We start from the raw sequence: 23,847 nt of genomic DNA on the forward strand, positions 1-23,847 counted from the left end.
CTCCCTCAGAGTGGCAGTGCCGCACAGGAGCCTGCTCATCACATACTGCTGCAGCCTGCATGTCGGGGAGGCTGGGAGGATGACGCGACCACGCACTACAGGTGCGCTATGTGTTATAATCACTGCCAGTCCTCCAGCGGCCCCGTGCAGCTGCTTAGTCACCGGCCTGGGGGTCATATGCATTCCTGCCACCCGGCCCAGTCCGCCCCTGCACCTATGTCCAGCATCACATTTTCAACTGTATTTGCAACCTGGATGCAGATACAGTTCAATGCAATCATAGAACAGGGAGCCATCAGATCCCTGTTCCATCATTTCCATTATGCATATGAGCTTTAAGTCTCAGCGCTGTGATAGAGTCACTACATCATGTTCACTGTGCAGGACTTAAGACCACACACTGCAGAGAATCATAAATTATGGAGAACATTGGGGGCCATCAACTACATGTGGGGAAACTGGGGGGAATATCATGTTGTGTGTGAGCTGTGGGTAATTATATTGTGCAGGGTGATCATGCTTTTTGGGATTCATAATTCTGTGTAGGGGGCTCTGATAGTCATTATAATGTGTGGGAGGGCTGTAGGGGACATCATACTGTTTGTAGGACTGTGGGGAACATTATACTGAGTGGAGAGTTGTGAGGGCCATCATACTGTGTTGTGAGACTGTGCGGCCACCATGCTGTATATATGGCTGTGGGGGCCACCATGTTGTGTCAACGGAGTGTGGGACCCACCCAAATGCATGTGCGGGCTGTGGAGGTTAACATACAGTGTGGGGGCATTTGGGGCATCATATTGTGTTGGGGTCTCTCCGTATCTTCATAGTGTGTGTGGGGTAGCTGGGGACATCAAACTTTGTCGTGGGCACTATAGTGGAATCATACTTTGCAGGGGATACTGTGGTGTCATCATAATGTGCATGTGGAGAGTCCTGTGGAGCACTGTGTCTGTCATGATGGCATTCATGGGAGACAGTGATTTTGCAATATACAGCAATACTGTGATATTGCTGTATATAGCAAAAATCATTGGATGATCACAAGTACAAGTTCACAAAAAATACACATATTTGGTATCTCCATGTCTGTAAAAGTCCTAACTATGAAAAAACATAAAATTAATTAACTTGATTGGTAAATGATGTAATGAGAAAAAAATCAAAACACCAGAATTTAATTTTTTTCAGCCATAGCAACAGCTAAAAAAAAGTAACAAGAGGCAATAAAACATTGTATCTGCCTCAAACTGGTATGAATAAAAATATTATCTCGGGGTGGAGATAACAAGCCCTCACACAGCCTCATCGACCTAAAGTTGAAAACACCATTTTTGTTTTTTTGACAAATTTCCAATTTTTTTTGCCACTTCAATAACAAAAAAAGTATGCATGTTTGGTATAGCTGAAATCATACTGATCTGTAGATCGATTGGTCATATTGAAAGCAGTAATAGAAACCCCCGCCCCCCCAAAACTGTTGCAGAATTGCACTTTTTTCACTATTTCACCACACTTGCAATTTTTTCCCACTTTCCAGTACATCACATGATAAAGGAGAGAATGACACTCAATTGCACAACTTGTCATACAAAACTCAAGCCCTCATTTGGCTATTTCAACAGAAAAATCTAAAAGTTATGCCTCTTGGAAGAAGGGGAGGAAAAAAGAAAGTGCAAAAACAGAATATTGCCCGGTCGGGAGTTATGCTATTCTGTGACCTCACCTATGAGTGTTGACTGCCCATGAATTCTCTGTATGCCTTTGTAAGTGTCCCAATGCTTTTGACTGCATAGTAAATATTAAAATTTGTGAACATTTGGCTCTTAAATATTTCAAGTTAGGAGCCAATAGCTCCCAAGTATTCTTTTTTTCATTCTGGATCTGAGCCTCATAGCCAAGTTTGCCAAGACTCTAGTTTTGTAATACATCCAGCAGCCACATTGCTTTTAAAGCATTTTTTGTCATTTCACACTTACAAATATGCAGCTATAAATCCTGCGGCCCAATAGTAGTCAGGCTCATCAATGCAGAAATTTCTGCGATGGGTAAAAGTTGTAACGGTGTTTGTATAGGTTGTCATCATTTCAGCCTAAACCACAGCAGAAAAACACCAGAATATAGTAAAGCAAAAATAGGGAAATGTAGGGACTTCTAGTCCTATAGGGGTTTTAGGATCCCATCGGAAAATCATAATTTTTATACACATACTCAATTGGGTTTCTTTACTTAAATAAAAAGAAAGAATTCCCTCAGCTCCTCGCTCGTTAATTGGTCTAATTAGATAGTAGGCAGGAGAAAAATAAGACGTGTCATCGGATTAGCATCCTGGCATCTGTTACCTCCCCTTGCATAGAGAGTCCTTACATTGTCCTGAATGGCACTAACCACTGCAGAGCGTTAAAATAAAATTATAGGAATTCAAGGAAAGAAAGTGACAGTTGTGCCGTTGGCGATGAAGTATGTCTGGCACTTTACAGCATCTTCTATCCTGTCTCTGCTTTATGTTTGCCTGGCAGGTAAGTGAAATTACCTTCTATCCAACATGTAATAGAAAAGCTGAGACGCTCACAGAAGAGCGAGGCTAATCCGTCTTTACGAACCCTGCACAGGGAGGGGATTTAGCCTCTTAGAACTGAAGGGCCTATTCTGTGGGTCACTTTATTTTGGGGGGTTATAGGTAATTGTTTCTGAAGTCAGTTTTAATTCCATTGATACTCTGTTTCATCATTACTAATGTTTATACATGCCGACATAGCAAAATAGCCAATGTTTTCTAGTTTTTTCTGCGCAAATTTTCTTTAAGCCTTTCCACTTAGTATTTGCTCAGAAATATAGTTTTTTTTTTTTTAGAATGGCACAAGAAGGGTTAAATCATTTTCACCTCAAAGGAATTACATAGACGAAGTGTTAAAAAGCAACGCTGTTAATACATAATGGGACTTAATTCTCAGCTATTCAATGTGACGTGAGCTTTCTGGTCTGATGCACTATCTGTCGGACAGGCTCAAAATGGCTTATTGCAGCTTTAAGGGACATCGAATTTATTACTTGAAAACATGAAGATATTTGATATGTACAAGGGCCACCTGTAGTGCTGTGTTATGTGTTCGCTGCTCGTGTTATATATACTTTGTGTATATATTTATGCACTATAATTTATAGTATTTATAGACCCATTCAGACTAAGGCAGCCCTGTAAACATTAGGACCGAGCAGCCAATCCTTCATTTACCACAAATATCATTTTCTGACATATCTGTCTTTATAGAGAGTCAAAAATGTTTGCATTTTCTAAACCATACCAGTAGATAATGGACATTTCTGTATTTTGCAGTGCAAACCAATTATGCCCCCTACTTTTTCGACAATGGACCTGGAAGCACCAATGGGAACATGGCTCTCTTGAGCCTGTCTGAGGACACGCCAGTCGGTCAGTGCAGCGTTTTCACTATTTTCTCGTTTTGTGTTCATCATCTAAAGTGAATGCACTTGACAATGTGTGATGCTGTGATAGCGGAAGCTTGTCGACACTTACGGTACTGCAACCGTTGTGTAATGTGTCGCACGTGATTCATAACAAACATTGAGCCAATGGTCGTATTTTCACTCTTTTTTTTCTACCTGTTACTGTTGTCAGATGTTTGTACCCAGTTATATATTGTATGTTACTTGTGTGAAAAAAATGTTTTTGGCTTATGAATTGCAATTTTTTTTAAATTATCTTTATAAGTATTGACTTTTTGGGGGGGAGGGGACTGTGGCTGCAAGAATAGCAAACAGGGTTTCGGGATCCCCATAAAGTTCTGGTCAAGGACTTTCACCTATTAGGGATTTATGACATATCCTGTGGATAAATGTTTAAGATAAGAATGCTTTTTTAATATTTAATCTGTCTAAATAGATTAAATATAAAAATGAAAGGGGTTACCTGGGCGTCTAGTTTTGTTGACCTATCCTATTAGCAGTTATTAGCTTTGGTGGTGGAGGCAAATAATACAGGGACCCACCGAATTGATATTGATATTTTGTCTTCAGGTGGGGCAAACTATATTAGATGCCCTGTAAATTTATTTAAAGATAATGATATTATTAAGAAAAATCAAGCAAAAATGAAACTAATTTACTGTTTGGCAACTCATGGTGCTTTTTTTTTTAAACATTTTTGACTTTATTACTAATTTCCAGTAACATTTAAAGGAAACCTGTCACTAAAAATAGTAATCAATTACTGCAGCCATAGGGTAATCTGCAGGCAAAAATCATTTTAAATATATGTGTCTGTCTAACTAGAAGATCTACTGCAGCCGCTTTCTACTAATCATTGTGACCACACTGGAGGGTTGTAGGCAGCCAGTGCTCAGTACATGATGAGCGCGCACGTTATGAACAGTCCATCTGATCCCTGAATGGCATCCTGCTCCACACAGAAGCTGTCAATCAAGTAGCAGAGGGGAGTGACTTCAGTGCGTGTTGAACAGTGACGGTTCACTCCACCCATTTGACTGTAAATGGACAACTCAACAGAGAATACAATGCCTAAGCTTTTTAAGTAGGATACGACTTGAGCAATTATGACAAGAACACTGGGATCAAACCCACAGGCAGAATCTACAGGGTGGGCCACGTATATGGATGCACCTAAATAAAATAGGAATGGTTGGTGATATCACTTTCCTGTTTGTAGGTCATTAGTATATAGGAGGGGGAAAACTTTTCAAGATGAGTGGTGACCATGGTGGCCATTCTGAAGTCGGCCATTTTGGATCCAACTTTGTTTTTTTCCAATGGGAAGAGGGTCATGTGACACATCAAACTTATTGAGAATTTCACAAGAAAAACAATGGTGTGCTTGGTTTTAACATAACTTTATTCTTTCATGAGTTATTTACAAGTTTCTCTTTGTTTACAGCAATTAATATGTCGCAGAGGTTAGCACATGAGGAGCGGATAGAAATTGTGTTGATGTCTGGTGAATGCATTCCCCGTGTCATTGCAGCAGATTTCAATGCAAGACACCCTACGCAAGATAACTGTCACCATTCCCATTTTATTTTGGTGTATCCATAAAAATGGCCCACCCAAAAAAGTTTGCCTCATCACTGAAAATAATGTTCTGTGTAAACTGAGGGTCCTGTTCAAATTTTTGTTTTGCTGCAATGACCCGGGTACTGCGTTCATCAGACATCAACACAATTTCTATCCGCTCCTCACGTGTTAACCTCTGCGACATGTCAATTACTGTAAACAAGGATGAACTCATGAATAACTAATAAAAGAATAAAGTTTCATTAAACCCAAGCACACATTGTTTTTCTTGTGAAATTTTCAATAAGTTTGATGTGGAACATTACCTTTTTCCCATTGAAAAAATAAAGTTTGATCCAAAATGGCCACCATGGTCACCACCCATTTTGAAGTTTTCCCCCTCTCATATACTAATGTGCCACAAACAGGAAGTTGGGTCAGCGTACCCCCTGTCTCCACTCCCCAGGTGGTCCTGAGTGTGTCCAGCAGCCCTTGGCTCTATTTTACATGCCGTGATTGAGCTTTGGTCATCTAGCCCCAGAGGCTTTGGTAACTGTGTGCATGCCTCTTCAGCATGGGAGTCTCTGCAGCTTTGGCACATTGAGTCTCGTACTTACTCTGCTAATAGATTTATTAGTCTTTGAACCTGATTGTGCCCTCAGCTGGGCTGGTTATCTGCACCTCCATATGTATCTTTATTCATTTCTATGGCAATTGGGGTTCATGTCTAGATGACTCCAGGGAGCTTTCTAGGTAATTTCCCACGATCTATGAACAGCCAGCAGAGGGCGCCTCACCGCAAATGAAGCTAACTATAGATCATTGATCTATTTTTAGCCTCATTCCCTGGGGTTTTGCAGCGAGGAGCAGCCTGCATTAGCACAGCTCCTTGCTGCAAAATGTTTTAACCCCTTCAGAAGGATTTACATCGTTGGACGTTACAGATCTGCGGAGGGTAAGTATATTGTTGGTTTATTATGTTTTTTTACTCACAGAACGAGGGTCTTCAGTGACTGGATTGGGTGTTGAATAAAATACTGCAACAACCATTGTTTTTATTTCATTAAAATAATTGTACAAAATGTGTTTGTGTTTTATTTAACCCTTTACTAGTATTGGATTAATAATGGATAGGTGTCATAATTGACGCCTCTCCATTATTAATTAGGCTTAATGTCACCTTACAATAGCAAGGTGGCATTAACCCTTCATTACCCCATATCCCACCGCTACACGGGAATGGGAAGAGAGTGGCCAAGTGCCAGAATAGGCGCATCTTCCAGATGTGCCTTTTCTGGGGTGGCTGGGGGCAGATATTTTTAGCCAGGGGGGGGCCAATAACCGTGGACCCTCTCCAGGCTATTAATATCTGCCCTCAGTCACTGGCTTTACTACTCTGGCGGAGAAAATTGCGCGGGAGCCCACGCCAATTTTTTCCGCCATTTAACCTTTTATTTTAAGAGCTAGAATGGCCAAATTTTGCAGATACACACTACTGACATTAGTAGTGTGGAATCTGCAAAAAAAATGGAGAGAAGACATGGTTTACTGTATGTAAACCATGTCTCAAATCATGTCGGGTTTTAGGAAGGAGAAGGAAAAAGCCGGTAATTGAATTACCGGCTTTCAAGCTGTCTAGCGCTGGAATAAATATTAATATATATACATATATGTGTCTCACTGACATATATATATATATATACCTATTCTATGTGTACACATTTATTCTACCTATTCTACTGTAAGCTGTCAGTGTGATTTTACTGTACACCGCACTGAATTACCGGCTTTTCTCTCTAACATCGCTGCGTATTTCTCGCAAGTCACACTGCTTGTCCGTGTGTAATCCGTATTTTTCACGCTTCCATAGACTTTCATTGGCGTATTTCTTGCGCAGTACGGTGACAAACGCAGCATGCTGCGATTTTGTACGGCCGTAGAAAGCCGTATAATACTGATCAGTAAAATACGGCAAATAGGAGCAGGGGCATAGAGAATAATTGTGCCGTATTTTTTGCGAGTTTTACGGACGTAGATTCTGCGCTCTTACGTCCGTAAAACTCGCATGTGTGACGGCGGCCTAACATGGTGCATTTAGGCATTGTGGATCTCCTTACAAGTCATTATGACATATGCTGAATGTGGTAGCTATATGACTATTTGTGTACTTGCCATTTAGCTCTCTTTTTCAATATATTTTTTGTATGATAAAATAAGGTGCTGTTCACATAGACATCACACTCGGTAATAGTTAGGATTTTCTTTATATTTGTCATCTATTGATACTGGGGAGTTGGTTCATACAGGGGGATGGCTCTATTTTGGGCCTAAGTGTACCATGTATAGGTCACATGGATGACCAATGTTTTAAATGTTTTTAATGTGTGCTCTATGTGGTTTTCTGTGTCCGTTTATACACTTTTGAATAAAATTTGCCCTTTTTTTACTTGATCCGTGCCTCCGGTGATCCCCGATTTTTGGTCTATTTCTTTCTCTTCTTTTTTGAAATGGTTCATATTATATAGACCTGGTTGGATCCCTTGGAATCTGTGGTGCCCCCTCTCTTTCTTATCAAACAGGAAGTTGATATCACCAACCATTCCCATTTTATTTACGTGCATCCATATACATGGCCCACCCTGTATATATACTGTATATACCCATATCATGCCTTAATCACTATTCATTTCAATAGCTTAGTATTATGGCACAGAACCCATGCACTTCTTACCTATGTGAGTTTCCGGCCCTGGTGTCCCCTTGGATATATGTTTCACATTATGCTTCTTCAAGGGATATGGTGGTGTAGACCCATTATCACTAAATTCATGCTGCTGCATATTGTGGCGAGCGTACAAGAGAATATGTCTGGTGCTGGCCACCTCACTGCTGACACTAACACACAGCTTCACATGTAACCAAACACCAAAAGTTGGCCAAAAACACAGACATGTGCAGGCCACTCAATGATGCCTTCCATGACAAGAGCAAATCAATGTTCGTTGCACGTGTGCACTCAGTGGCAGAAATGGTAGTGGAAAAAATGTGAACTCCAAAATGGGGACTGCAATGAATAAAGTACAAATGTACTCTGTGCCATGTATTCCTAGGTAATTCTGAAAAAATATTAATTAAACCTCCTCATCACATTTTCTGATAACCGCCACTTGCGCTTACACTTGTGGCTTCACATTGAGCTGGGACTTCTGGCTATGATGAGACACAGTACTTTTCTGCACATACAAGGCACAAGGTTGCATTTGTCCTGAAGTCATGATGGCAAATTTGAATTTTACCTGATAAGTTCCTCACTACTTAACATCCTATTTGCATGTTAATTAAAACGCTAATTATCCTGGAAAGCAGATAGAAGCTAGAAAGGTGACAATGGATTTACATCTCAAAGACCTACTTGCCCAAATATGCGGTTTGGGGGTTTGATCTTACTGACAGATTCCCATTAACTGAAGCAAGCAGCTGCAGGGAGAATATGATTTACTGGATGGTGGCCCGATTCTAACGCATCGGGTATTCTAGAATATGCATGTCCACGTAGTATATTGCCCAGCTACGTAGTATATTGCCCAGTCACGTAGTATATTGCCCAGTCACGTAGTATATTGCCCAGCAACATAGTATATTGCCCAGTCACGTAGTATTTTGCCCAGCCACGTAGTACATTGCCCAGCCACGTAGTATATTGCCCAGTCACGTAGTATATTGCCCAGTCATGTAGTATATTACCCAGCCACGTAGTATATTGCCCAGCCACGTAGTATATTGCCCAGCCATGTAGTATATTGCCCAGTAACGTAGTATATTGCCCAGTCACGTAGTATATTACCCAGCCACGTAGTATATTGCCCAGCCACGTAGTATATTACCCAGCCATGTAGTATATTGCCCAGTAACGTAGTATATTGCCCAGCCACGTAGTATATTGCCCAGCCACGTAGTATATTGCCTAGTCACGTAGTATATTGTCCAGCCATGTAGTATATTGCCCAGTAACGTAGTATATTGCCCAGCCACGTAGTATATTGCCAAGTCACGTACAGTAGTATATTGCCCAGCCACGTAGTATGTTGCCCAGTCACGTAGTATATTGTCCAGCCACGTAGTATATTGCCCAGTAACGTAGTATATTGCCCAGCCACGTAGTATATTGCCAAGTCACGTACAGTAGTATATTGCACAGCGACATAGTATACAGCACAAACACGTAGTATATTGTCCAGCCACGTAGCATATTGCCCAGTAACGTAGTATATTGCCCAGCCACGTAGTATATTACCAAGTCACGTACAGTAGTATATTGCACAGCGACGTAGTATACAGCACAAACACGTAGTATATTGCACAGCCACGTAGTATATTGCCCAGTAACGTAGTATATTGCCCAGCCACGTAGTATATTGCCAAGTCACGTACAGTAGTATATTGCCCAGCCACGTAGTATATTGCCCAGTCACGTAGTATATTGTCCAGCCACGTAGTATATTGCCCAGTAACGTAGTATATTGCCCAGCCACGTAGTATATTGCCCAGCCACGTAGTATATTGCCTAGTCACGTAGTATATTGTCCAGCCATGTAGTATATTGCCCAGTAACGTAGTATATTGCCCAGCCACGTAGTATATTGCCAAGTCACGTACAGTAGTATATTGCCCAGCCACGTAGTATGTTGCCCAGTCACGTAGTATATTGTCCAGCCACGTAGTATATTGCCCAGTAACGTAGTATATTGCCCAGCCACGTAGTATATTGCCAAGTCACGTACAGTAGTATATTGCACAGCGACATAGTATACAGCACAAACACGTAGTATATTGTCCAGCCACGTAGCATATTGCCCAGTAACGTAGTATATTGCCCAGCCACGTAGTATATTACCAAGTCACGTACAGTAGTATATTGCACAGCGACGTAGTATACAGCACAAACACGTAGTATATTGCACAGCCACGTAGTATATTGCCCAGTAACGTAGTATATTGCCCAGCCACGTAGTATATTGCCAAGTCACGTACAGTAGTATATTGCCCAGCCACGTAGTATATTGCCCAGTCACGTAGTATATTGTCCAGCCACGTAGTATATTGCCCAGTAACGTAGTATTTTGCCCAGCCACGTAGTATATTGCCAAGTCACGTACAGTAGTATATTGCACAGCGACGTAGTATACAGCACAAACACGTAGTATATTGCACAGCCCACGTAGTATATTGCCCAGTCACGTAGTAGATTGGCCAGCGACGTAGTATATTGCACAGTGATGTAGTATGCAGCACAGAGCCACGTAGTATACAGCACAGACATGTAGTATATTGCCCAGCTACATAGTATACAGCATAGTGCCACGTAGTATACTGCCCAGTCATGTAGTATATAGCACAGCCCACACAGTTTATAGCACAGCCCACTGAGTATATCACACAGACCACATAGTATATAACACTGCCTATGTAGTATACAGCACAGAGCCACGTGGTATGTAACACAGCCCACGTAGTATACAGCAGTGTGGGCACCATATCCCTGTTAAAAAAATAATTAAAATAAAAAATAGTTATATACTCACCCTCCAGCGGGATCCACCGAAGCTCCAGTGATACGGGCATGGCTGCCGCCATCTTCCGTTCCGAGGATGCATTGCGAAATTACCCAGCGAGACCGCTAAGTATTCTGGGTAATTTTGCAATGCATCTATGGGAACGGAAGATGGAGGAGGCCGCGCGTGGCTCAGCGGACAACGGAGGGTGAGTATAGCAGGTTTTTTGTTTTTTTATTATTTTTAACATGACATTTTTTTTACTATTGATGCCGCATAGGGAGCATCAATAGTAAAAGGTTGGGGACACACAGGGTTAATACCGGCGGTAACGGAGTGCGTTTATCCGCGGCATAACGCGGTCCGTTACCGCTGGCATTAACCCTGTGTTAACCCTGTGTTAGCGGTGGCTGGAGGGGAGTATGCGGGCGCCGGGCAGTGACTGCGGAGAGTAAGGAGTGGCCATTTTCTTCCGGACTGTACCCGTCGCTGATTGGTCGTGGCTGTTTTGCCGCGACCAATCAGCAACTTGGATTTCCTTGACAGACAGAGGCCGCGACCAATGAATATCCATGACAGACAGAAGGACAGACAGGACAGAAAGGTGGAAGTGACCCTTAGACAATTATATAGTAGATTTTTTCCCAGCAGCTAAAATCCAGTTAGACTACTACATGGATTTAAAACAGTATTTACCTGCAGATTATCATGGTGGCTCTTGGAAAATGATATTTTCTTTATGACTGATTCAGTTTAACCAATAGATAAATATACCACCAGGCTTCTGTGTGCATGCAAGCATTTAGTTTTTTAATTTTTTAAAGCATTTATGGGAACCTTTGCATGAGGCTGCCAACAGTAATGTTAGTTCTTTTTTTTTGTTATTCATTCGCTTCTAATGTTTGGTATCAACATATTTAGTTTGCAGCTAATTTTGTAAAGGAACAAGTGATATATCAAGTACAGGACCTAAAAGACAATGCATGTGTTTTGTAATTAGTATTCTAGGTGTTCTGTATATTTTGAATATCAGCAATTTTACAGTGTTTACAGGTCTTGCTGGAATGTTGTTAAGAAAGATATAAGTTTTGAAATTATTTCAGCTTACCCAACATAGATCAATTTTATAGAATATGACTACTATATCGGTTCTTGTGGACCATGTTTTGCTCATCATAAGGTAATGTATATGTAAAACCCCTTTAAAGGGAATGTTTTTGTTATATAATCCAAGAACAGCATGATGTAGCGACTGAGACCCTGATTCCAGCAATATATAACTTACTGAACTGCTTAGTACTGTTTTGCTAGAATCCTTATTTTCTCTGTTATAGATAAAGCAGTGCTCATAATACTGCTCTGTCTATAACCTCGCCCACACCACTGATTGATAGACTGCGAGGTACTGTGTGTGTTGTCAACAAGCTGCTAATCAGTGATGGGGGCAGGGTTACACACATTAGCCAGACTGCCATGCATGTGAGACCTGGTCCTACAGTGATAATCTCCTGCTAATAAAACACTCACTGTATTGAAGCTACAGCACACTGCCCAGTAAGAGACACATTGCTGTAATCAGGGTCTCTGCTCCTACATTATGCTGCTCTCAGACTTCATAACAACCTGCTGACAGATTCTTTTTAAAGGGAACCTGTAACATTGGAAAATGCTATTTTACTGCAGATATAGGGATAATCTGCAGGTAAATAACGTTAAAATTCTGCCCGGCCGCCACACTTAAAGTGTGGCTATCAATAGAAAATTATTTCATCTGAGAAGAAGAATTCTTTGACAGTACATATGCTGTATATGGTGAGCTATCAAAGTGCTGTCAAGTCACAGTATAGTGAGTGGTGCTATTAGCGGTGACTGTAGTCAATCAGTGCCCCATAACCAAAATCCGGTAGCTCCTGTGAGGAAATAAGTTAATTTTCTCGCTGAAATTGCTCTTTAAGGCCATGTGCACACATTCAGTATTTGGTGAGTTTTTTCACCTCGGTATTTGTAAATCAAACCAATGAGTGAGTGATATATACAGAAGTGGTGCATATGTTTCTATTATACTATTCCTCTAATTGTTCCACTGCTGGTTTTGGATTACAGATACTGAGGTAAAATACTGAACAAATACTGCTAATGTGACTGGACCGTGGCATACTGTTATGTACCTGTACTTGTGTCCATTGTTCCTATATAACTACAGACTGTTTTGTACATGGAACAGATACATTGGAAATTGTCACCTCAGGTTATGTGCGTTGGCAGAATCTCATGTACACAATATGGTGTCATGACCTTTAGGCAAATCTGTTCAGTTAAGCACTCGTACATCCTGCTGCCTTCGAGCTTAGAATGAAACAAAATGTGTTGATGCCACATACCGTGAACTGTTTATTCTGACAGATACAGTATGTACATTTTTTAAGTAATCTTTGAAGTTCGAACCAATTTTGTAGATGTGATATACAAATATGTTAAAATAGAAAAACATATTACTTCTATGTATGCATCTGTGTGTATCTGGGACTGAGAGAGGGCATAGACGAAGCGGGGGAATGGAAGGTAGGAGAGAGCATAAGAGATGACCACGAGATATGATGGAAGAAGAGCAGGGTGTGACACCCATGCACCGCAGGCAGGGCCGGGACGAGGGGTCGGCAACTGCAAAGGGCACTGCCTCCTGCCTCCCCAAATGGGGCCCACTTCGGAGAGGGGAAAAAAATTACATGGCTGAATGCCTGCGGCCGCCCGGCACTTTCTTCCAGCTGCAGACATTCAGTACATTGATGACAGTGGTGCAGGCACACAGTAAAGCAGTGTCAGTCACTGACACCATTTATCCCTCTGTCTGCTCCCGTTTCTTGACTAATGCAGCCCTGCATAGAGTGGTTTCCTCTTCAGCTCCTCCTCTTGGCTCCTTGGATCTCCTCTTCCGGCAATCTGTAGCAGGGCTCCATGCATCTAAGTGCTGAGCCTGAGATACTGCACAACATCATTGAGGGAAAGTATGCGATGGAAGGAGGTGGGTCCTGGGCCAGAGGAAGGGTGTCTGTGGGGGCAGGTGTGTGGGGATTAGTAATACCATGGGGTAGTAAGGCCATGGGGAGACGTGAAGGAGGTGACGGCCCTTTCTCCTCTGTGGTAGCACAACACATCCTCCTCCTCTTCCTGTATTGTCACAGGCAGCTTTGCATTCATGACAGAGGAGGGTGTGGAGGTACAGTGTCAGGCTGACAGGGTGTCTCCTGAGTACAAACCCTCCCTTCCAGCTGCTGATATCCAACTCCAGGGCTTCACTTCTGTATTTAGGTAACAGTGTACTTTTGATCAAGTCACTGGGGTTACTAAATCTGTAGCGTACAGCCATTTTGAATGTATTTAGATTTGGTAAAAGGAAAAGGACAAGCAAATTAATGTTATTTAGTGATAAGCGAGCACTGAAATGCTCAGGTACTAGAGTCGAGAAAATTGTAATGCTAGGGTGCTTGACCCAAGTAATGAGTATAATGAGAATCAATGGGAAGCTTGAGCAATTTTACAGTGACCCCTCCCCCTCTTGGAGGTCTGTTTGGGGTCTAAAAATTGCTCACATTGATGGAAACAGAGCTAAAATCGCAATAGGCAGGTGGCCCTCAAAATGTATAGGGGGCCAGCAGGCGGACCCCACTATTTTTAGATGGCAAGCAGGCATTTTGTGGATGGATGAGACCAAGATAGAGCTTTTTGGTAATGCACATGTGACTACTGTGACAATGACGAAGACGTAAAAAAGGAATGAAAGGGGTGGACCCACTGGACCGTGACAACGATCCTCCCATGGGCGAGCTAACCAGATGGAACTGCCCCCTATACAGGGAGCGTTAGGGGCAGACCCGTGAGAGACTATCGCCACGGCAGCTGGGAGGCAGGGTGAAAGGGCTAGAAGTAGGAACCAGGAGGGTATACAGAGTAAGAGTGAAGCACGAACCGGAAGATAATGGAGGTCAGGCTGGAGAGTGAAGCAAGGACGGTGTAGTGCAAACGGACAAGCAGGCAGGACAACGTGGAGATTGACTGGATGAAGAACTAGGACTGGACCTAGGGAAATAGAGAAAGAAGCACAAGGTCAGGTAAATGAGACACTGGACAATAGTGCGGCCAAAGTCAGTTGCTAGCACAAATGAACACAAGGCGAGGTTTGGAGGAAGAGGCGGACTAATAAGGAAAGTGCTGTGAGGACTTCCGGGTTGGAGTCCTCCAAGGGATAGAGAGGAGAGAATAGAGCGGCAGGGACACTCTCAGAGATGTACGCGCGCAGCGCTGAACCGGGTGTGTGCGTACAGCCGGTGAGAAGCAGAGTCTGGGTGCGCACGCAGACGAGAAGATGCCGGACAGGAACCTGCAGCAAAGGAGGCGCGCCGAGGCGCCGAAGACAGGTGAGTGCAAGAGAAGGCAGGGATCTGCGGTGGAAGCGAGGATGTAACAGCACATCATTCTACTGTTCACTGTATATGGAATGAGACCTACAAATAAAAGAACACAGTAGTTAGTCAAATATGGTGGATGTTCAAAGATATTTTATTGTTGTTTTGGTGCCTCATGCACTGTGCGTGCAAGGCATCATGAAATGTGAAGATTCCCAAAAGGATTTTGGGTCACAATGTAGTGCCCAGTGTCAGAGAGCTGGGTTTGCATCCTAGGCCATGGGTCTTCCAGCAGGACAATGACCCCAAAAATACTTTAAGAAGCACCCAGAAATGGATGGAAACAAAGCACTCAAGAGTTCAGAAGTGTAATACCAGCTACAGAAGGCTAAAGTCTTCCACAATAACCTCCTACATACAGATGCTACAGAGAAACTGCAAATGGACATATAAAATCAGTTAATATTGCCTTCTTTATAAAATTTTTGAGTACAGATCACTGCAAAAAAACACAAATCTGTCGATGAGTGTATGGAAAAAAGCAGCAGCAAGGATTAGCATTTATAAGCAATAATCCCTGTCTGGATGCCTGTCATACGCTATTCCTACTGCGACAGCTCACCCTAGAAGAATTGCAGATAAGAGCGGTATTATTGCAGAATATACAAGGGATATCGGCCCTGAAAGCATTTTTTCTTGTACGTGGCAGCAGCAAACTCTGAAGGCGCTCAAGCAACCCTGCCAGCTTTGATGAATTTCTGATTATAGATTACTGTAAAAATTATCAATCTGTCAATGAGTGCATGGAAAAAAAGCAATTAAGTTACAGGTTGTGGAAAAGATGTATGTAACCAGAATGAACACCCACTTCCAGCAGATGATACCTAGCACCTATCTCTACACTAAACGCAGCTAACAGAAGTGTTAAAAGAGAATAGAACCGATTTTACGTTGGCATTTTTTTAGGTTGCAGCAGCAAGGATTATAATTTCTAAGGCAATAATTCCTGACTAGATGCCTGTAGTACGTTATCCCTACTGCAACAGCTCACCCTATACAAATTTCAGATAAGAGCGGTATTATTAGAGAATAGAATATATTTGAATTACCCTGAAAAACGCCTTTAGTTTAAGGTAGCAGCATCAAGGACTGTTATTTAATCAACCCTGCTATGGAATATAGTGGTGCGTTTTGCATCTTCTCAGCCTGATATGAAGGAGGCCAAGATATTCTATACTTACTGTGCTATGTCTCCTGTCCCGGCTGGGAAATCTTGGATGCTTGTATGCAGTGTGAGAACCCCTTATGTGATGACCACCAGACAGCCGGCAACATGGCACTGGATCATATACTGGCTCTTTTGCTTTCCAAAAATATTTCCTCATCTAGAAGATGGAGCCTCAGACAAGCAGTTTTTCTCATTACTAAGGAGTGAGTCTCCTAGACTGGTAAAGTGTATTCACTAAGTACAAGGGATGCCAAAAACTAGGAGACACTCCAATACCCCTTTGAAAAGACATAGTGGAGGGCCTCAAAAAACTTTTTTTTCCCCATTATTAAGGAGTGGGTATCCTAGACTGGTAATACGCATGCATTAAATGCATGGGTTGAAAAACAGTTATCCCTGGGGGTATGCATACATATCAAAGAATGTTAGAGGTAGACCTCTCAAAATTCTTAATGTTGACATCATAAACACCGTTAAAAAATTTACGGTGAGGGTAGCGTGATCACCCTGTTGATATGATGATGGAGGTGGAGAAGGAGGAGGATGACACACAAAAATGAAATTCTCAAGTATATACTCATGTTTGGGTGTGAAGGGGTACATGGGAATAGACCAGAAAAAAACCCACTGGATTTGAGTTTATGTTCTGCTGCTGTCATCCAGTGGTGTTGAGAAGTCTGGGCCAATCCAGCCCTTGTCCATTTTGATAAGAGTCAGCCTGTTAGCATTATCTGTTGACAGGCATATGCACCTATTATTTATAATACCCCCATTGGCACTAAAAACCCGCTCTGATAAAACACTAACTGCAGTCTAGGCCAGGACCTCCAAGGCGTAGAAAGACTGTTTATGCCACATGGATATGTCATTGATGTAAGGCACAGACGAATCACAGAGAATGCTGGTATGGTTGACAAGGTACTCTTTCAGCATCTTCCAAAATGTTTCCCTAGTTGTCAGAGTACCCCACGCTTCAAGGCCTGGGAGATGGGAGGGTCTGTCATAGACCTTTGATAGTGCTCCCTTGCCTCTGCTGCATCCGTTGTGTACCTCTTTTTTCTCTATTCCTTGGTTGTTTAAGGAACTGTGACCTCTGCCACCAGCATTATCAGATGGCAATTTTTTTTAATAATTCTTCACTGAAAGGCGAGATGTAAAGTTCACCTTGCAGCGTGGGTTTAGAAGGGTGACCGATCAGTAATTAGTGTTGGCCAAAATGCATACAATGAAAGGGTCACGGGAAAGGCAGCAGAACATAAACTCAGCCATGTATGCCAAACTGCCAACACCCAAGACTTCTCTTTCCCCACCAAGAGGTTGACTGTCCGTCTCTCCCTCCACCTCGTCCTCCCCCTTCACCTGGTTCTCCTTCTCCTTCTCATCTTCAGGTCATCCACACTGAAGGTGGTGTGAGCAGTACCATCTGTAGCGCAGGCAACCAGCTCTTGCTCCTTCTCTTTCTTCTCCTCATTATCACCCAATCTGCATTGAGAAGATGAGATGAGGCTGGGCTGTGCAGCATCATACTGTGTAAGCCACCTCTTTAATTGTGAGCATCGAGCGTTTCAGTAGACAGTGAAGCGGAATGATTGCAGAGGCTCACAGGAATATCGATGGGCATGTTGTAGCTAGTATTCAACTACTGCCCTCTGCTGCTCACAAAGCCTTGCCAACATATTTAGTGTTGAGTACCAATGCGTAGTGACATTGCACATCAGTTGTTGAGCTGGAAGTTGCAAATTCTGCTGCAGTACTGCCTGGGCAGGGGTAGCTGTAGCTAACTCATGGAAATAGGCACACACGTGGCCTACTTTCACAAGTATCTCAGGCATATCTGGGTAGGTTTTGAGAAACTGCCGAACAACTACGTTGAGCACATGGGCCAGGCATGGTACATGTGTGAAGTTGCCAAGGTTCAGAGTCACAAACGACCATACCTGGTTGTAGGTTCAGGAGTGAGCGCCACAGATCAGTCTGGTCTGTTAGTTCTTTCAACAACTCTGCAGTGGTGTGAAGTTTGTCGCCTAAGCAGATTAGCTTTAGGCTACATTCACATTAGCGTTCCGCTAATGTGCGTCGCTGTTGCGTCGGCGACGCAGCGGCGATGCAGCGGCGACGCGCCCCTATGTTTAACATGGGGGAAGCGTGCGTTTTTTTTGTTGCGTTTTCCGACACGTGCGTCGTTTCCGACGCTAGCGTCGGACGCAAGAAAATGCAACAAGTTGCATTTTTCGTGCGTCCGATTTTCGTCAAAAAACGACGCACGCGTCACAAAACGCAGCGTTTTTGCGTGCGTTTGCGCGTGTTTTTTTGTGCGTCGTGCGTTGCGTCGCCGACGCAGCGGCGCGCAACGCTAATGTGAACGTAGCCTTAGCAGAGCCTCTTGCTACTTGGCCTATGAAGTGCTTCCAGCTTGTTATTGATGTTGACATTTCAGAGATGCTGGGTTAGGAGGAGGTGCAGGAACTGCTGTAGAAGGTGGGGGAAACCATGATTGAACCAGGATCCAACTAGGCTCCCACTTCCACAATTTTCACCCAGTGTGCCATCAGGGAAATGTAACGTCCCTGGCCACAAGTACTTCTCCATGTGTTCAAGGTTAAGTGGACCTTCCCAGTAACAGCGTTGGTCAGGGAATGGCCGATGTTATAGGACACGTACTTGTGTAATGCGGGGATGGCACACTGGGTGAAATAGTAGCAGCTGTGGACCGAGTATTGAGGTACAGTCGCTATTAGGATGTCAAAAGCTTTGGTATCCACAAGTTTAAATTGGAACATTTCAAGGGCAAACAGTCTGGAAATGTATCAATTTAGTATTGTGCCCGTGGGTGGCTGTGTATTTATGCTTGCATTCCAAGTACTGTGGTAGGGACAACTGAATACTGCACTGGGACAAGGACGTGGTTCCTGGTGGTGGTTGCAAGTGTGCAAAGAGAGGTGCAGGGTGGAAGGAATCTTTGCCTCTATCATGGACAGGGGATTGCCATGCACATAGAAAAGGGGAAGAGTCAGTGGTGTCACCCGCAGACACTGTTTCTGGAACCTGGCGTTCAATCCAACTAGTCAAGTTCTTTTCAGTTATGTGCCTAAGCATGCTGATGGTGGTCAGGCTGGTAGTTTTGTGTTATGAACAGGTGATTCAGAACCACAATGGACCTGGTGGTTACGAGCGCAGAAAATGACCTGATAGTTGCTAATCACATAGGACGAGCTCTGAGACGTGGGAACTCTGCTGACCGCAATCCCTAATCCTATCAAACCACACTAGAGGTAGCCGTGGATTGCTCCTAACGCTCCCTATGCAACTCGGCACAGCCTGAGAAACTAGCTAGCCCTGAAGATAGAAAAATAAGCCTACCTTGCCTCAGAGAAATTCCCCAAAGGAAAAGGCAGCCCCCCACATATAATGACTGTGAGCAAAGATGAAAACACAAACACAGAGATGAAATAGATTTTAGCAAAGTGAGGCCCGACTTACTAAATAGACCGAGGACAGGAAAGATAGCTTTACGGTCAGCACAAAAACCTATAAACAACCACGCAGAGGGCGCAAAAAGACCCTCCGCACCAACTAACGGTACGGAGGTGCTTCCTCTGCGTCCCAGAGCTTCCAGCCAGCAAGACAAACCAATATAGCAAGCTAGACAGAAAAAATAGCAAACAAAAATAACACAAGCAGAACTTAGCTTATGCAGGGCAGGCAGGCCACAAGAACGATCCAGGAGAAAGCAAGACCAATACTGGAACATTGACTGGAGGCCAGGAACAAAGAACTAGGTGGAGTTAAATAGAGCAGCACCTAACGACTTAACCCCGTCACCTGAGGAAGGAAACTCAGAAGCCGCAGCCCCACTCACATCCACCAGAGGAAGCTCATAGACAGAACCAGCCGAAGTACCACTCATGACCACAGGAGGGAGCTTGACCACAGAATTCACAACAGTTTTGCTACCCCTGCTGATGTTGAGCATGGCAGCTGTTGCAAATGGCCTTTTTTTGGGTTGACTGGACTGTCTTTAAAAAAACTCCAGGCTCGGAAACACCTAACTCTTGGCCTGGCAACTTCACCTGTGTTGGTGCTCTTGGAAACAGTTGCCCGCCTTGTGCCTTTGGCACCCCACTGCACTACCTCTTTCTGCCTATTGTGCTGCAGTGGATACCTCCCACTCTGTGATGCTATCCTTGCACTGCATGTCACCTTCCCAGGTTGGGTCAGTAACTTCATCGTCTACCATCTCATCTTCCACTTCACCACCATGCTCTTCCTCCTGACTTGCTGACTTAACAATATCAGTTGTTGCCAATAGTGTATCATCATCATCACTTCTTGTGACAGTAATTGCTTTGGCCTCTGCGCTCACCATCAGCATTACCTCCATTTCCCTCTCCCTTACCATGCACCTTGCCCATTTTAAATTAAGTATGATATATCCCTGTTAAGAAAACTTTGCAGAATTAGTATCAGAGGAAAATTTACCTACCTCAGATGGACTTCAGTAGCAATATAGCACTGCAGTAGCAATATAGCGATGCTTTTGCTAAACAACCAAGTCTGGCTGTATGTTTTTGATGCACAACTGGTGCAGTATAAATGCTGTATAATATTTCTCTGCTGAAAAGCTTTGAAGGATTATTATTGCAGGAAAATGTGCACACCTTAGATAGACTTGTTACACTGTAGTAGTAAAATAGCAATGCTATTGCTAAAAAACAAAGTCTAGCTCTATGATTTTAAAGCACAACTGGGGCAGTATAAATGACATGTAATATTTCTTTGCTCAGAACAATTTTCAGAATTAAGAGCAAAAAGAATATTATTAGCCCTGAGAAGGGCTTTGGTATAAGTTGAAGAAGAAAGGAAATACAATTAAGCCTATCCTGTCCTATACTATCCCTTCAGCACAATCCCTGACAGAAGTTATGTTGCTTATCCATGTTATGTAAATAAAAGCTTATAACCTGACGGTAAATTCATCCATTGGTTGTATAAATTATTCTTTTGAAAGCTGGAACCCTTCGAAATGTGGTTTAGGTGAAGAAAATAAATTGGCATCAATGCAGAAATATTGATCAGTTAATGGACACAGAATGGTCAGATTTTGGCAAGACAAAAGTTTTGTCGCCTGGTCATATAATGCACCCAATCCTAGTTTACATCCTCACCTGTGCTCAGTAAATGATCGGTTAATTAGTGTGTGTATAAAAAGAAACCCAGCACCCCAGACCTTCACTTGAACTGCAACTTGAGCTCTGACAACATGCCAAAAATCCACCTTGCGACTAAAGCCTGGATTATCAAGAGGCTGAAGACCAGATCCACTGCAGAGGTGGCTGACACCTTTAATGTGTCCCAGAGTCAAGTACAAAGAATTCAAAAAAGATTTGAAGAGACTGGAGATGTGTTTGACAAGCCCAGGTCCGGCAGATCCCACAAGACAACTGCTCAGGAGGAAAGTTTGTTGTTTAGAAAATTCAAAGCAAGCCCCTCTTCCACTGCAGCAGAGCTCCAACAGGCCTGGTCACCTCAAGTCTTTGTGTCAACTAGAACAGTTTATAGGATTCTGTCTCGAAATGGCCTCCATGGTCGAATCAGTGCCTAGAAGCCAGCACTAAACAAAAGGCAAATAAAAAAGTGTGGCATTTGCAAAGTCCCACAGCCTGCTAAACAGATGGACGCTGGAACAGTGGCAAAACATGGATTTTTCTGATGAATCTTCAGTAGAATTACACCACAGCCGCCGCAAATACTGCAGGAGACTTACTGGAGCCCGTATGGATCCAAAATACACCCAGAAAACAGTTACATTTGGTAGTGGAAAGATCTTGGTCTGGGCTTACATTCAGTATGGGGGTGTGCGAAACATTTGCAAGGTGGAAGGCAATATCAATAGCCTAAAATATCAAGAAGTATTAGCTACCTCTTATATTCCAAATCATAAAAGGGGTCAAATTCTGCAGCGGGATGGTCCTCCATCTCATAAATCCATCTCTACAACAAAGTTCATCCAAGCAAAAAAGATCAAGGTGCTCAAGGACTGGCCAGCCCAGACATGAACATCATTGAGCATGTTTGGGGTAGGATGAAAGAGGAAGCTTGGAAGACAAAACCAAAGAATCTAGATGAACTCTGGGAGGCATGTAAGACTGCGTTCTTTGCTGTTCCTGATGTCTTCATTAATAAGTTGTATGAATCATTGTTGAACCGCAAGAATGCAGTCCTTCAAGCTCATGGAAGTCACACAAAATATTAAATATAACTCTAACAGCACCACAACTTCATTCACCAATGTTATGCAACATATATTTGTATTTTAAGTTAATTATTTGTTTGAATATCACATTACTTTCTGTGGGCGAAAAAACTTTTGTCTTGCCAAAATCTGACCATTCTGTGTCCATTAACTGATCAATATTTCTGTATCGATGTCAATTTATTTTCTTAACCTAAACCACATTTCGGAGGGTTTCAGCTTTCAAAAGAATAATTTATACAACCAATGGATGAATTTAACGTCAGGTTATTAGCTTTTATATACATAACATGGATAAGCGGCATAACTTCTGTCAGGGAGTGTAAGTGCTGCTAACACCAGTATGAATATTGACTATAATTAGCCCTAATAAGGGCTGTTGTTGCAGTTGACAGAAATATTAGGCTGTGTCAACACGTTGCGGATTTTGATGCGGATCCGCAGCATTTTTGGATGCGGTGGAAATGCATCAAATTCACAGTGAAGTGCATAATTAATGTTAGTCAATGTGAAATTGAGAATTGGTGTGCACTTGCTGCAAAAAAATACACGTGAATTTGCAGTGTTTTATTTTCCACAGCATGTCAATTCTTTTTGCGAATCTGCAGTGTTTCTGCACCCATTAACTTCCATTGAGTCAGTCAAATCCAGCAACCGCAAATCTTTTCACACCTGCGGTTTTGCTGCGTATTTGAATGATTCAATGGATGCAGAAATGCAGCAGATCCACAAAAAGTTGTGTGCGAGAAATCCTGCAGATAGGGGGGAGAAAGAGTGTGTGGGCGGAGACTGTGTGTGGGCGGAGACTACAGTATGTGCACGTCTATCTGCGGGGGTATGAGTGTATGTGTGTGTGTGAGGGTTTGTGTGTGTCTGCATGTATCCCTGTGTGTGTGTGGGTCTTTCTCTGTGTGTGTGTGCATGTGTCTACGTGTGTCCCTGTGTGTGCGGGTATTTGCGTGTCTGTGTTTGTCTCTGTGAAGGTGTCTGTATATGTCTGCGTGTGTCTCTCTGTGTGTGCGAGTCTGTGTAGGCAGGCATCGTCTGATGGGACTACTGCTCCCATCCAGCTATGAATGCTGTCACATATAACAGTGACAGTATGAGCTGATGAAGGGGCACTAGTTCCATCAGATGAGGCATGTGTTATATAGTAAAAAAAAACAAAAACATGCAACATACAACATAAAGTACATACTCACCAAACACCTAGCCCCCGACACCCTCGTTCTCCTGTAACAAAAATAAAAAAATAACCAACCTATACTTACCTTTCCACCGTGGTCCTTTTAATAACAAGTGTCCCATGACTAACTCCCGTGTAGAACAGTGACATCGGGAGATGTCACTGTTCTGCAGGACCGCCGATGATGTACTGACAGG

General features: G+C 42.9%; 1 protein-coding gene across 2 annotated transcripts in view; it reads left to right on the forward strand.

The window, feature by feature from the left end:
• The first annotated feature begins 2,350 nt into the window (after positions 1–2,350).
• The window catches only part of CDHR1 (cadherin related family member 1), a 298,449-nt gene continuing 276,952 nt past the window's right edge, over positions 2,351–23,847 (forward strand). Inside the window, exons 1-2 of one of the 2 annotated variants that reach the window (XM_069753136.1) lie at positions 2,351–2,519; positions 3,338–3,433. In XM_069753136.1, coding sequence (XP_069609237.1) covers positions 2,456–2,519; positions 3,338–3,433 — 160 coding nt within the window. In that variant the 5' untranslated portion in view covers positions 2,351–2,455. The remainder of the gene's footprint in view (positions 2,520–3,337; positions 3,434–23,847) is intronic. The other variant, XM_069753137.1, reaches the window with a different exon arrangement.

This window comes from Ranitomeya imitator, chromosome 2 (assembly GCF_032444005.1).
Source record: "Ranitomeya imitator isolate aRanImi1 chromosome 2, aRanImi1.pri, whole genome shotgun sequence".
NCBI classification, from domain to species: Eukaryota; Metazoa; Chordata; class Amphibia; order Anura; family Dendrobatidae; genus Ranitomeya; species Ranitomeya imitator.